Source organism: Aquarana catesbeiana, linkage group LG01 (genome assembly GCF_042186555.1).
Source record: "Aquarana catesbeiana isolate 2022-GZ linkage group LG01, ASM4218655v1, whole genome shotgun sequence".
NCBI classification, from domain to species: domain Eukaryota; kingdom Metazoa; phylum Chordata; class Amphibia; order Anura; family Ranidae; genus Aquarana; species Aquarana catesbeiana.
Window position 1 is genome coordinate 617,209,539 of NC_133324.1, and position 16,177 is coordinate 617,225,715.

General features: G+C 44.2%; 1 protein-coding gene across 1 annotated transcript in view; it reads right to left on the reverse strand.

Annotated features, from left to right (window-relative positions):
• The window catches only part of CDS1 (CDP-diacylglycerol synthase 1), a 130,784-nt gene that overhangs the window by 15,916 nt on the left and 98,691 nt on the right, over window positions 1-16,177 (reverse strand). Inside the window, exons 9-10 of the mRNA XM_073600220.1 lie at window positions 14,484-14,552; window positions 806-958 (exon numbers count right to left, since the gene is read on the reverse strand). Coding sequence (XP_073456321.1) covers window positions 806-958; window positions 14,484-14,552 — 222 coding nt within the window. The remainder of the gene's footprint in view (window positions 1-805; window positions 959-14,483; window positions 14,553-16,177) is intronic.

Here is a 16,177-nt window from a genome sequence, read left to right on the forward strand (position 1 = left end):
CTACCCCCGTCCAGTGAGGAATGGCTCAACACTATGAATGCGGTAATTCTTAAAGAAAAAGCGATGTACATAAGGCAAAGTGCCTTATGTACCCCCCCCCCCCCCCCCTCAGATACAACTCTTATTGTATTTGGAACATATTGACCCTTTTTTTCTACTTCTTTTTTTTTTTTTTTTTTTTTTTTAGGGGTGATCTGAATAGGGGCGGGAAGCGGGATTTGGAAGACAGGTCTGATTTTTTATTTTTAACATTGTTTGTAATAACTAAGAAAATGTTGAATAAAGAAACTGAATTAAAAAAAGAAAACAGACAAAATGTCCATTTACATCCGACCACCCCATAGAAGAGAGCGGGCTGTCCGCTCTGCTTCAACGAAGCAGACACAGACCTGTCATCTACCTGTTCAGAGAGGATCAGCAGAGAGATCCCCCGCTGAGCAGGCGGATCCATTGGTGGACACCGCCAGTGTGAAATAGACTTAAAATCAGCTATTCTGAGGCTATTTGTAATTATATTCTTACATTCTGTAAAACACGAATATGAAAAAAGAATGTAAGGGTTTACTGAAAGGACACATTTCAATAAGGTCACAGGTTTCTGAAAATCCTGGTAGAAATGAGTGGAAAAGTCTATTTATATAACATGGTAGGAATAATGATATCACCTAAAAGCGTCAAAGTCACTGAACTGGATTTCATGAACATGATGCTACAGTGAGGAAACAATCACCCTTTGCAGGGTACGCCTTTGCTTCTTAATGTTTTCTACTTTGTTTCTGCTTGTTTGAAACCACAGAATACTTACCCATCCCAGTATTGACTGTAGAAATGAAGGTACAGCATAGTCATGTATCTTGAAGATCTCAGGTGGTTCACAGCTGGTAGAAAAGCTGTTCGATTCACTGTTGTATTCCACGGGGCATACAAAGTACTGGAACTGCGATAAGATGTAGGAAAACTGCAAAGCAAAAAAAGCAGCAATGACAGTTGGTAAAATGTTTTTAACCATTTAAATAATTATTAACAAATGTTTGGTAAAATGGTGAGCTCTTGGGGGACAGCCCCATAGGATTCTATGTGGATTGACTGCATATGTACGGCCAGTGCAAAGAAGTTTTTTTTACAACCAAGATGCTGGGAAATATGCATCTTGGGATAGAGGCCAGAGCCATTTTTGTGTTTTTTTGAACACGAAAAAAAAATCATTTTACATCTGAAGATTACTTAAAACCCCCAAAACATTATATATTTTGTGAAAGCAGACACCCTGAAAAATAAAATGGCAGTGGTTCCAATTTTTTAACCACTTGACCACTGGGCACTTAAACCCCCTTAATAACCAGACCAATTTTCAGCTTTCAGTGCTCTCACAATTTGAATGACAATTACTCAGTCATGCAACACTGTACCCATATGAAATTTTTGTCCTTTTTCACACAAATAGAGCTTTCTTTTGGAGGTATTTAATTACCTCTGGGTTTTTTATTTTTTGTGCTATAAATGAAAAAAAAAGACAGAAAATTTTGTACAAAAAATGCATTTTTCTTCATTTCTATTAAATTTTTTTGCAAATAAGTAATTTTTCTTCATAAATTTGGCCAAAAATGTATACTGCTACATATCTTTGGTACAAATAACCCAAATTAGTGGGTATTATTTAGTCTGTGTGAAAGTTATAGGGTCTACAAGCTATGGTGCCACTCACTGAAAATGTATCATTTTGATCACACCTGATGTACTGACAGCCTATCTCATTTCTTGAGACCCTAACAAGCCGGTAAAGTACAAATACCCCACAAATTACCCCTTTTTGGAAAGTAGACATTCCAAGGCAGTTAGTACAAGGCACAGTTAGTTTTTTGAAGTTGTCATTGTTTCCCACAATTCTTTGCAATATGAAGATTTTTTTTATTTTTATTTTTTTTCACTCCAGATTGTCAATATAACAGGTTATTTATCTCACATGGCATGTACAGTCCACAAAGGAAACCCCAAAATATATTCTGCTGCTCCTCCTGAGTATGGTGATACCACATGTGAGACTTTTACATAGCCTGGCCACATACAGAGGCCCAACATTGAAGTAGCCTCTTCAGGCGTTCTAGGAGCATAAACTACACATCTCATTTCTCAACCACCTATTACACTTTTGAAGGCCCTGGAGCACCAGGACAATGGAAACACCCACAAAGTGACCCCATTTTGGAAAGCAAACACCCCAACGTATAATCTATGAGGCATAATGAGTCTTTGGAACAGTTCATTTTTTTCCAGAAGTTTTTGGAAAATGTGGAAAAAAAATGAAAACGCATTTTTTTTTTTTTTACACAAAGTTGTCCATTTATAAGATATTTCCAACACATAGCATGTACATAGCAAAAATGACACCCCAAAATGTATTCTGCCACTCCTCCTGAGTATGGAGATACCACGTGTGAGACTTTTACACAGCCTGGCCACATAGAGGCCCAACATCCAAGAAGGTGTTCCAGGGACATAAATTACACATCCAATTTCCTTACAATCTATCACATTTTTGAAGGCCCTTCATATTTCTAACACAGCATGTACATACCAAGAATTACACCCTAAAATACATTCTGCTGAGCAAAGGGTAAACAAAAGATTACCTGTGATTTTAGTAGTGCAATTGTCCACAGGAGGAGAGCCCTGATCCAGGCAGCAGGCAGGGACGTGGTCAGCGACAGTGAATGGAATTGTCCAGGCAGCAGGCAGGAATATTGTCCATAGTCAGTACAGGCAGGGATGCTGTCCATATGCAGTCCAGGGTCAGTGCAAGTAGAGATGTTGCCAGCAGTGCCAAAATATTGGTCCAAGTAGCAGGCCAGGAAAGAATGGGGACAGGGGTAGAGGCTTCTCCCACCCAAATCTCTTAGAAGCCTCTGAGTCTCCAGACCCTAATCCAGGAATGAGAAAACGAAAAAATCAGTTTTCTTCATCCAGAAAAACAATTCTGGAGCCCCTCACATATGTGAGACCCCTGTGTTCCCACTAGCATAGCAGGGTAAAAGATCAATCCAAGAGGCAGGCAAAAAACGTGGTCAAACAGTCCAGGGTCAGTTCCAGAGCAGGCAGAGGTAGGTACAGTTTAGCGTTAGGCAGAAGCGTGGTCGTATAACATGCAAAGGGTCAGTTCTGGAGAAGGCAGAAGTATGTTTAGCGCTAGGCAGAAGCTTGGTCGTATAACAGGCCAGGGTCGGTTCCGGAGAAGGCAGAAGTATGTACATTTCAGTGCAGTGGCATAAGGGGTATGGAGGAAAATGACAGGAAATGAGAATTATGTTTACCATACTTCCCTAATAATGTAGAGAGGTACGGTAACGACAGAAACATTCAACTATACAGAGGTCTGGTTGGGAAGGACAATCGGGACAATAATACGTGGGGTCTCTTCTTTTTTTTTAAATCATAAAAGTTTTTATTGCTCATATGAATAAACATATATTACATTACATTGATATTTGCACCGTAATCAGCATTTCTTTTTCCCACATATTAACATATCCATCGATAAGGTGTCATAGTTTGCGTTTTGGATCTTTCAGCATTCAGACTCTATGCTCCATCTAATCAAATCAAAAACATATTCTCCATTGTCCCCATACCCTCCTCCTCCGCTCTCCAATACCCACTCACGGTGTCTATCTATCGTATCTTTAAACACCCCTCAGCAACCTCATCTGTACCAATTCCGTGGGGCTTATACCTGGCACATCCAGCCACGGGTCCCACAATCTGTCAAACTTTCCAGGACTGCCCCTGTGCTGGTAAATATATTTTTCCATTATAAGCGTTTTTCCCATATTTAGTATCCATGTTTTGCTACTAGGCGGCGCAGCAGACTTCCATCCCATCAGTATTACCTTTCTAGCCTGAAATAGCGCCCGTGCAAAAGCGACTCTCGTCACCTCCTCCGCAATCACCCCCTCCAGAACTCCCAGTAAGCAACATAATGGATCTAATGGGACAGTGACCTGGAACACCTGATTTAGTGTAGCCAGGACCTCCGTCCAGTACCTATGGAGTTTGGGGCACCGCCAGAGGAGGTGAATCAATTCCCCAGACGCCGCCCTGCATCTGCCACACAATGGGTCAGGCGCCCTGCCCATCCTGTACAGCTTAACAGGTGTATAATGTACTCTCAACAAGATGTAAAGTTGGGATACCCTCTGCGCCACGTTTAGTGAGCAGGAGTTAACTGCTTGCAGAGCTTCTTCCCATACCTCCCCTGATAGGGGGCCTAAGTCCGCCTCCCACTGAGCAGCCGCCTTTGTGGGATACCCCTCTAACAGTGACGCTAATAACATGTTATAGCATTGTGAAATCATGCCCTTAGTCTCCAATGCCTCCTGCATTATATGAAAAACCGGTGTGGGGGATTGGGACCAGTCAGTTGCATCCCCTTGTGCTTTAATTGCATGCTTCAGTTGTAGATAGTAAAACAGCATATTGGCAGGCAGTGAGTATTTTTCTTGTAGATCTTTAAACGATAATAATGTTCCATTACTGAAAATCTGGTGCAGATGTGTGATACCCTTGCAGCGCCATCTGTGCCCTTGTTGGATCTTGGCCAGCTCAACATATGTTTTATTTTCCCATATCGGGCTATACTTAGTAAAGCCCAAAACGTTTTGTAGTTGTTTAGCTTTGTTCCATACTTTCTGCAGCAGTGTATATGTAGGCATTTGTTTATTGGGTTTTTGGAAAAGGTGGGCCTCCAGTCCCTCAGGTATTGACTCCGCCCCTGTGCCCACCAGCATAAGTTTAGCCGATGAGCCCAGTGGGCGAGGGGTCATAGCGCCTATCAGTTGCTGCAGCTGCGCCGCTAGATAGTATATCCATGGGTTGGGTAGGGCTAGGCCCCCCCTCTCCTTAGAGCGCTGCAGCTGTTCCAGCTTGATTCTAGGGGGCTTGGTATGCCACAGCAACAGCCGGAATAAGGAGTTAACCACTCTGAATATCTTCAACGTGATAACTACAGGCGTTTTGTGTAGCATATATAGAAATTGTGGCATCAGAATCATTTTTATGAGATTTACTTTTCCTGCCAGGGACATCCTAAGTTTATTCCAAATATTTATCTTGTCTCTAAACCGTGACAGCAGGGGGTAGACATTTAGACTACAAAAGTCTGTAAGTGTAGGCGAGATGTGTATACCCAAATATTTAAATGTAGAAACCACCGGTATCTGGGTCGGGGGTCTCATGTTGGTCGTCGGGGAACCGTCTATAAACATTAAGGCAGATTTAGTCCAGTTGATAGTGAGGCCTGAATAGCGACCAAATTCAGTTATAAGTGACATTGCCTGTTCCAGGGATCCCTCTGCGTCTTCCAAAAACAAAAGCATGTCATCGGCGTAGAGCATGATTTTTTCATGCAATTCACCATATTGAAAACCTTTGATCTGTGGGCAGTCTCTCACCTGTGCCGCCAGGGGCTCTATAGCCAGTGCGAAGAGCAGGGGGGACAGAGGACATCCCTGTCTGGTCCCCCTGCCCAGCCCAAAGGTGTGGGACATTCGATCCGCCACACGTATAGCCGCCCGGGGTGTATCATACAGCAGCCTAACCCACCTGATGAACCTGGGCCCAAACCCAAACTTGGCCAGAACCGCCCACAAATATCTCCAGCACACGCTGTCAAATGCCTTATTGGCGTCAAGAGACAGCAAGGCTCTACAGCCCATAGACTCCGAGGGGGTCTGCATGTTTAGGTATAGGCGTCTAAGGTTGGTTGCCGTAGATGTTCGAGGCATAAATCCCGCTTGATCTAAGTGAACTATTGTTCTAACAATCTTATTAACCCGCTTGGCCAGTACTTTTGCTAGTATTTTAATGTCGCTCTGAAGGAGCGATATAGGCCTATAGGAGCCCGGGTCTAAGGGGTCCTTACCCATTTTTAACAATAATATAATGTTAGCTCTAGTCATAGTGATTGGTAGCCTTCCCAATTTAAAGGATGCGTTTAATACTTCGAGCAGTTTAGGTAGGATTGTTTCGCCATATTGGGTGTACACCTCCATGGGGAGCCCGTCGTCCCCGGGGGCCTTGCATGTAGGGAAAGAGGCAGCCGCCTCCCTCAGTTCATCCAGCGAAATTGGTGCCTCCAGCTCCCCCCTAGCCTGGTGGGTCAGAGCTGGAAGCGTTATAGTGCTCATGTATGTCTGCAGTTCTTCGTCTGTATAGTTGTCACACGGTTTATATAACTCTGCGTAGAAATATGCTAGCTCCTCTATAATTTTCTCCGGATCATTCACCAGACGTCCCGAGGAGCTACGTATCGCTCCTATAGCGGGGGACGACTGTTGAGATCTGGCTATCCTGGCCAACAACCTACCAGTTTTTTCACCCTCTTCGTAAAAAGCTTGTTTAGTAAAGAACCGTTTACGTTCCGCGGCGGAGGACCTCAACCGATCCAGGGACTCCTGGGCCGATATCCATGCCTCCCTCGCGGACTCTGATGAGTCTAAAATAAAAGCGAGCTCCAATTGCTTCACCCGGTCTTCCACCTGCATCAGTACGGTTGCGGAATTGTGTTTTACGTCAGCAATTTCAGCTATAAATGTGCCTCTCAGGCATGCTTTAAAGGCATCCCATCTTACTAAAAGATCAGTTTGTCTTCGGTTGTCTAGAAAGTATTGTTCTATCTGTTTCGCTACTCTGTCGTGAGAGGTGAAGAGCTTTAGCCAAAAAGCGTTCAGCTTCCACGGTGCTCTAGGCAGTGTGGTCGCCGGTCTAGTAACCAGATAAGTGACTAGAGGAGAGTGGTCCGAGACCCCTCGGGGTAAGTATTCTACCTTGTGTATCATACTTAGGAGTTGGGGGGATCCCACACACAGGTCAATACGGGAAAGTGACCCATGGGTTTTGGAGAAGCAGGAAAATTGTTTTGTATTAGGGTATTTAGCTCTCCATAAGTCTATCCAACCCACCTCTATCAGTAGTCTACTCAGAATAGTGCCCCTGTTTCCCGATGGTGGCTGTGCCGGGGGGTGTCTGTCTAGTCTGGGATCTAAGTAGCCATTAAAGTCACCCATGATCATTATTGGGATATCAGGTTTGTCAACCAGGTAAGTCAAGAGGAGCTGTAAAATTTCCCTGGAGAACGGAGGAGGTACGTACACAAACACCAATATCAATGTCAAGGTATACAACCTGCAATGCAAAAACACAAATCTACCCGTGGAATCAATCACAGCATCTAATTCCTGGTAAGCCAAGGATTTATGTACCAAAACACTCACCCCGCGAGAAAATGCAGTGTGAGTAGAATGGTAGGCCTTGCCCACCCAGGAATACTGCAGAAAACTGACTGTTTCCTTCGTTAGGTGAGTCTCCTGGAGGCCCACTATTGCTGGGTGAAATTTTTTCAGACATGTGCTTATCATGGTACGTTTCAAGGGATCAAGGACACCTCGGACGTTCCATGTCACAACTGGGGTGTTTGCCATGATTGATATTGTAGATTGAAAAGTCCTGGGTGAACCTGTTTCTTCGCCTCATCTTCTGGCCGTAAAGTATCAATGCATGTCTCGATGACCCAGACTGTCCCGGTACAGCATTCAGCGTTGTTTTGCGATGACGATCCGAGGCATCTGTGGAAAAAAGTGCGTGGTGTCTTCGTATGCAAAAGTGTCCCTCTCCTCTGTAGCAGTGTGCTCCACGGTGTAGATCTCGCCCTGTGGGTGTGAGCAGTGTTCCCACAGTGGTCAGGGGGGGATTCCCCCGTTCCGACTGTGCACCTTGAGTTGTGCTTCAAACTGGTGCCAACCGGGCACATTTTAACTGGCCCCTGCAACTGGGCCGAAACTTGAGTGTTCAAAAAGAAAGAGTTTCCTGTGGGTACAACTGTCCCACCTTGACTTTTGACTTTTCTTGGTATTTTTCTTTTAAACAAAGCTCTTGTCTCGCGTTAACTTTATAGATTAATGATATTGTCCCGCAAACTATGTTGTAGACTATAAAAAGGTCTAATAATGACTGACCAATTCTCCAGCTTCGCGTTGTGTGAGTCAGTCTCCCATATCAGCTTCTCTCCTCCTCCTTAGATCCTGTTCGTTGCGGTCCAGCCAGGCGGATGCTTCGGCTGCAGATTCAAAGAATGTGGACTGACCTCTTGCCGTAATACGTAACTTAGCCGGGTATAACATGGCGTATGCGACATGGATCTTCTGCAATCTTTTCTTTACTTCTGCAAATTTGGCCCTTTTGCGCTGTACCTCTGACGAGAAGTCAGGGTAAAAGGAGATTTTGGTTCCATTATAGTGCACTGCTCCCTTCTCCCTGGCCAATCGAAGTATTATTTCTCTGTCCTTATAGTTCAGAAGTCTGGCCAGCATTGATCTAGGTGGATTGCCTGGGGGGAGGGGTCTCAATGGTGTACGGTGAGCTCGCTCCACCGCAAAAAGCGTGGTAAAAACATCTTTGCCGAATATGTCTTGTAACCACATTTCTGTAAATGCTGTGGGGTCCCTCCCCTCCACCTTCTCTGGGAGCCCCACTATGCGTACATTATTCCTCCTGAGACGGTTCTCGATGTCGTCATTTTTGGCATTGGCCTGAGCCACTTGCTGTAATGCACTTCTAGTATCTCTAGTGAGGGGGGGTAGTATATCCTCCACCTCGCTGATCCTTCCCTCCACAGCTGTGGTCCTCTCCCTGATCTTTTGAATGTCATGGCGCAATAGTGAAACAGTCTCAGTAAGGCTCCCAAATTGTGCTTTCAGTCCGTTTACAGACGCTGTGCAGCACTGTACCGCCCGCAGAATATCACTTAGCGTGGGCTGCTGTCCCTCATCAAGCACGGGGTCAGGGCCTTCAGTATTAAGGATCAGGGAGCCCTCTAATGGCAACGTATCATCCAGCGCCATGGCGCCTTCATGTCCCTCAGTGTCCATTGCCAATGACTGCTGATTCAGGGGGGAAGCACCGCTCTGTCCCTGCATCTTTTGGGCATAGTATACCATGTCCCTGGGCTGCTCTTTCCCCCATTGTTTACCAGATTTTGCCGTCTTACCGCTCGGATCCTGCGCCCTGTCTGTGCTGCGGGCCGCACGCTGTGGTAAAGGTGAGCCGGCGCCATCTTGGCCTTCCATGGCCGCCGCTGCTGCTGCTTCTTTCTCCCCTTTTCTGGTCATTCTGGACCTCTGGCACCTTTTGGGAATGTTGTGATGTGTCCTGTAGGGTCGCGGCGTACTGATGGGTCAGTTCTGGGTTCGGATCAGTGGCGGGTTCAGGATATTATAAGGATCAGTGGCGGGAGCTCCGTGCCGTGCGTCCGCTCACATGCCCGTCCAGGCCACGCCCCCCCGGGGGGGTCTCTTCTAATTCCTCCACTGGAGCACACCCGGCATTTCTTTTGACATCTGCGGCCTGTTTCACAGGGGGGGGATTTTGTCAGGAAAGTGGCGCTCGTGGAGTCTGCTCACGGAATCAGAGCAAATAGTTTCTGGTGGGCTTTCAGGGTACAAAAGGGCGGAAATAACTTCTTCTAGGTAGTGGAGATAGGATACGGGGTTCTCTGTAGATTTTTGGTAAATAACATAAGTGTCATACATGGCCAAACTGAAAAAATAAATGGACACTTTTTTATACCAGTGGCGGGATTTTCTTGTGGGAAGGTAGGGTTCAATCATCTGATCGTTGAAGTCCACTCCCTCCATAAACAAATTATAATCGTAAACACAAGCTGGTTTCTGGACTGGGCCGTTTCTTCTGGGGACTTCCACGTAGGTGTCATTATGAATTGTCGTCAGCACGTGGATGTTTCGTCTGTCCCTCCACTTGACAGTCAATAGCTCCTGGTTCCGCAAAGATGCCGTCTCCCCTCATTGTAGCCTTTCATTGACAAGTTTTTGCGTGAAGCCCTTTCTATTCGCTCTTACTGTACCACATGCTGGGGTGTCTCTCCGGTGAAGATTGCGGAAGAGGGGCAAGCTGGTATAAAAATTATCCACATAAAGATGGTATCCCTTTCCAAGGAGTGGATAGACAAGCTCCCAGACCACTCTTCCGCTGGCTCCAATGTACCCTGGGCATTCAGGGGGATGCAGTTGGGAGTCCTTCTCTTCGTACACCAGGAAGGCATAGATGTACCCCGTGGCTTGGTCGCAAAGTTTGTACATTTTTACCCCATATTGGGTCCTTTTGCTGGGGATGAATTGTTTGATGCCCAGCCTGAAAATTTTACAAGAGACTCATCCACGGAAATATTCTGTTCAGGGGTGTATAACTGGGGAAATTTTTCAGAGAAATAATTTAGGAGTGGCCGAATTTTAAATAGTTTGTCAAAAGCTGGGTCATTTCGGGGAGGGCACTGGGTGTTGTCATTGTAATGGGGGAACTGCATAATCATTAGGTATCTGGATCTTGGCATATAGGATGAGAAGAGTGGCATGTGGTGGATGGGTTTGGTAGACCAATAGGAGTACAATTGTTTTTTTTTTGAGAGTCCCATAGTAGAAGTTAGGCCTAAGAAAATTTTGAATTCCTCTATGGTTAGTTATCCCCACTCAAGGGGACGGGTGTAGCTAGAGCCAGGGTTGCTTACTATGTGCTGCTGTGCGTAGAGGTTGCACTGGGCCACAATGGACGATGGTAAGTCTTCAGTGAAAATCAAATGAAAAAAATCAAGCATGGCAAAATCATCGGTGTTCACCTGAACACCTGGCTGGGCGGTGAAAGGGGGGATATTTGCTGCTCCGGAATTAGGGGGAAGCCACAGGGGGTTTTAAAGGGCATAGCCCCTATCCCTTTGGGGCTGAGATAACACCCTACTGGTGCCTGGCCTTTGTTGTAGTGGCTCTGCTCACGAGGTGGACGGCACTGCTCACGAGGTGGACGGCCCTGCGCTGCTGGTAGTAGGCTGCTGCTCCACGCCAGAACGCCTTCTTTTCACGGGCACACATTCCTTTTCCATTTCTGTATCAGAACCGCTGCTTATCACGGGTTCATAGGCCGAATTGGAATCGGACTGAAACTCAGAGAGCTCCCCGCTGCTCTCATCGGTCATGCTTAGACACTGGTAGGCCTCCTCGCTAGTAAAATATTTTTTTGCCATACTGGTGGCTGAGGCTGCACTGCAGAGCACTGTGGTGGACCTGGTGGACACAGGTGGCACTGGTGGGTACAGGCGGCACTGGTGGGCACAGGCAGCACTGATGGGCACAGGTGGCACTGGTGTGCACTGTAGTGGCACTGGTGTGGCTCTGGTGGCACTGATTAGCACACAGGCGGCACTGATATGGCACAGATGAGCATTTATGGGCACAGGTGGCACAGGTGTGGCTCAGAGGTGGCACAGGTGGCAGATGGCACTGTTGTGGCACTATTAGGCACTGCTGGGCACTGCTAGAATGATAAAACTCAGTTTGGCACACGATCTGCTCTCCTCTCCTCTCACGCTGCATCGGTGTGAGGAGAGCAATGAACTTGTGATGACCCCGTTTGACAGTTTTGTTGACATTTGTGATCGCTCCATCATTGGACGGAGCGATCACGTGGTAAAGGGCCGCTGTCATTGGCCCTTTACCGCGATCCGTGTAGCGCCGGGTCCCGTGAACCCGGCGAGCACGGATGTTCCCGTGTGTGCGACCCAGCGGGCGTGCGGGAACGATTCTCCGTGAGGACGTCCCTGGACGCCCTTCCAGAGTTAAACAAACCGCCCTGTAGCCTTCATTTGGCTATGGGCCGGTTATTAAGTGGTTAAAGTCATACGATATTAGAACAATGGTTTATCAAGCGCAAAATTTCAGTAACAAATACACTAAAGTTAATTCTAGGGCATACCAACACAATATATTACCCAAGTTATTAAAAGATGAAGTTGCATTGAGTAAATAGATACCGAAGATGTCCAGCCTCAAAACTGCATACACTCATGAAACAGCAACAAATGTTGGTACCCTAAATCGATAGGCGATTCTTTAAAAAACCCTGTAGGGTAAGAAGTATTGCTCTCACTCCAGCCTAAGCGGTGATATGTAATGTGTAACGCAATCAACATTTATGTACGTAAGAGTCACCACGGTCTATGTTACATTTGCAAATGCATATACAGGGTCGGCTCAAAAATGTGTTTTTTTTTTTTTTGGGCAGGGGCGGGTTGGCAGGGGAGGATCCAAGTGCTTAGGTATAACTTTTTTTTTTTCCCATTTTCTCCCACTAAACTTGAATCCAAAGTCCCCTATGTGATATTATTTTGTTATTATAGGTTCTCTTTAATGGGACCCCTGATGTCTCACCTGCCCTTCAATGAAGCTAATGAAGCACGGATTGTGCTACGTTAGCTTCTTCCCTAGCCACAGCAGCCCGGAAAAGTGACAGTCGAACCCAGAAGTGATAAATACAAAATGCTTCTGGGTTTTTACTAGGTAAGGGGAGTCTTGAAGATGTTCATTGGTCTCCTACCAGTCAGCACCCACCATGCGATTCCCAGGCCCACAGGTGGGGGAAAATGCCCTGGGGGTGAGTAGAAGCAAATCAGACAAATGTACAGCCACCCAATCACTTCCATCTGACAGTCGGCTTGTCAGAGTTACACACGTTTCCCAGGAATGTGAGTTAATGCACCCTCTGCTGCTGATGTATGGCATACACCAATGATAGTGAAAAGCTTAGGCAGCCCATACATGAATCATTTCCGCTGTCGGAATACAATGATCCGTGCTGCCGGCTTAAGCTGGTGGCACTGAATGATCATGGAAAAATCAAACAGGCTGGTTGTACAGAACCAGGGTGCCCATACATGGATTGAAATTTGTCTGGCCCCTGCTGAACTGGACGAATTTTGATCCATGTATGGCCAGCTTTATGCATCTGGGTTTTATATGTAAATTTCTCTCTTTTTTTAGTTTACATAATATGAACTATTACATATGAATATTATGCATTTTTATAATTTATAAATGCAAGTGAAGTGAATGAGTCACAGCAGTGACTCCACCTCTTTTTTCCCGCAAACAGGGACAGAGTGTGTGAAATGAAAAAACTTCTGCTCTACTCTTTTAGAAAAAAAACATATAGTGTTCTGGTAATCCATTTCACATTGCTGCACCCTATATAATATAATATGTTTATTTAAAGATAAATAAATATGTTTTTACCACCCACATGTTATACGGAGGGCCCAGAAAAAAAAAAAAAAAAAAACTTGCCAAGGTTTGCCTACCTTAAAGTGGAGGGCCACCCTGTAAAAAAAAAAAATTACACCAAAAATCCCCCCCCCAAAAAAAAAAAAAAAAAAAAAACATTTTTAAACTTACCTAAACTCTTGTTGCTAGGCAGTCATCCTAATCAGCCTCTTCTGCGGCATCTTCTGCTCCTCGGTGAGCGGCCCCGTTGTCTACTGGGAACTGTGTGTGTTCCCAGAACACCACGGGGCCATTCACAGAGCGCCGTGCTGCTCGCGCGTGCGCAGTAGGAAACTGGCAGTGAAGCCGCAAGGCTCCACTGCCTGTTTCCCTTACCTAGGATGGCGGTGTCGGGACCCGAGAGCCGAGGGACAGTTCGGTCTCGGGCGGCGGGAACCCAGGACAGGTAAGTATTTATTTAAAGTCAGCAGCTACAGTGTTTATAGATGCTGACTTTTAATTTTTTTTTTAGGCCGGAATCCCGCTTTAACTCTAAAATCAACCAAAACGGTGACTGTGTACATCACCGTTAACTGACCATTCAGGATCCTTGAGGGAACGTGTACCCAGGAAGCACTCTTCTGTGCTCTACAAATCTCTGCATTCAATGCCCCTAAAGAACCTCGCCCCTGCCCACTACCCCTTCTTTTGGTTCTATGATGTGATGTATAAGCCAGGGTGAGGAACCACAGTGGCCAGTGGGGCAAGAAAGTATTCAACTCATCCAATGATCAAATGCTTGCAGCGGATGGGTGACAGAGAAGAAACAGGTGACAGAGTCACTTTGAGCTCTTTAACCATTCAAACAGAACCCTTTTTCTGTGCCTCTATTAACATTAATTCAAATTGGCTTAGCACTTAAATATAAAAAAAACTCTTTACTGAACACTCATTATGCAAACAGTGGCAACTCAGCAATGACTATGATCTTCCTTATGATCTTATTTTTTAACTGTCACAATATTGATATTACATAATATTGCCAATAATGGCAGCACAATGCTCATTACCATATCTCAATAAAAAAACACAATAGTGCCATAAATTTCACTTAACAACTCTGTACTGAAACCATACTGAATGTCTCTTCAGTGATAAAATAACCATAAATTTGCTAATAAAAAATGTATACAGCTACACATTATCTAAAAAAATGAAATGAGGGATGTAAATTGAACATATGTTGTAGAAGTTAAATAAAAAGGTTTATTTCACAGTATTTGTACTTCAAGTGATTTTGGTTTGGTAGATGTTTAGTAGCTAAGCAACAACTTTCTGCATTTGGCACATAGTTTGTTAAGAAAAGAATAAAGAAAAAAAACAGATACTTACAATTAATCCAAATATTATGGTTAGGAAGAATCCACCAATAAAACCTTCCCAAGTCTTTTTGGGTGATAACTAGGTGCAAAAAGAACAACCGATATTAGCGTTACCAATGTCAATGAAATTAACAGTGTACGTACATGTTAGTTTACTTAAGATGCTTGAATTTTAATAATAGGTAGTATAATATTGACATAGTTCCATATAGCAACTTGTAAAATATCATTTGGCTGAAGGAAAGCTTTTAATTTTCTATATGCAACCAGCTGAAAAAGGTTGCTGCTCCTTGTATTGTGTCTGTTCATTCCTTGGTCCCCAGTACCCCATATCCTTTTTATTTAATAAAATGTCAACTCCTTTCCCTCTCCTCATTCCTCCACCCACCATTTCTATTGGGATTTACTTTCCCAGTTAATAAAAACTGTGCTTTATCTAGTATATATTTTCTAAAGAATTTATACAATTATCCCAATCAGCTTACTGCTTACTATGCATTCCCTAAATTCAGTATCCTGGAGCAGCGGTCCCCAACCAGTGGTCCGTAGACCACTGATGGTCCACCAGAAAATGTTGGTGGTCCCCAGGGGTTCTGCCGCAAAACAACATTGTTCACTGGGACAGAAAAAGTGTGGGAAGATTTTTTGTTATCGGTCAAATTGAAAAATCAAAATACATCTTCTAATGGGGGTACTTTTGCCAGTGATTATGGTCAAAGAGGATTTCCTCAATTTTTGAAGAGTTTTTTTTCTTAAATTAACTCCTGTTATGCCTATGGGACAGAAAGTGAATCTCCCCAATAAAACACATGGCAAAAAAAAGAATAAAAAAAAAAACCCAACCTTTAGTGACTTTTATATTATTAGTGAAAGTAAAAGAAAATCCCACATTTTGGGTTTTCCCCTTAAAATTAGTAGAGGGGAAATCTTCCAATGGGGACACTAGTTCCGGTGACCTATGGGTCCCCAAGGAATTCCCTCAATTTGCAGGGATTTCCTCTCGCTTCCTGGTTTGGCTATGGGACAGGAATTGAAATCTCCCCAATGGGACACAGATGGCGGAAAAAAAATAAAATAAAAAAATCTGACAGGGGATACTTGCTCTACCTGGGTTTACCTTTAGTTCTATTTTAAATTCTTTTGATTAAAAAAAATGACAGTTGCTACTAGTTGCTAGACAGTTGCTGTCAATAAAAAACAATATAATGGCAGTTCTTAAAGATTTGTAAAAATGAAAAAGAAATAGGATTTGCAAATTAGAGGGATAAAACAGGCAAATCACATTCTAAACAGCATTCAAACAAATAATAATTGATAAAGCTGTAGTGACTGAAGCTGCTTGAAGTGTAAACTAACAACCCCAGCTTCTCCTATTTGCTATTTGGTTTGTTTAATATGCAATTGAAAGAGCTTTGTTATACCTGTTTGACAACAGTAAAAAATACCTATTGATCATAGAAATTCAGAGCTGCCTTGTGCACACTTCTGTGTTGTATCAAAGAGTCTAAATATCTTGGACTACAGAACACTTATTCAATATGTTGTGGAGACTAGGAGAGGTGGAGGGATTTGGTAGTATAATAGCAAAAGACAGTGGGCGGGGATGACACTATGTTGCTTGATTTACTAAAGGCTGTGCATTTTTCAAGGAAATTGTTACCAGAGCTCAGTGATGGTGGCGGAATTTCACTTTACAAAGAACAC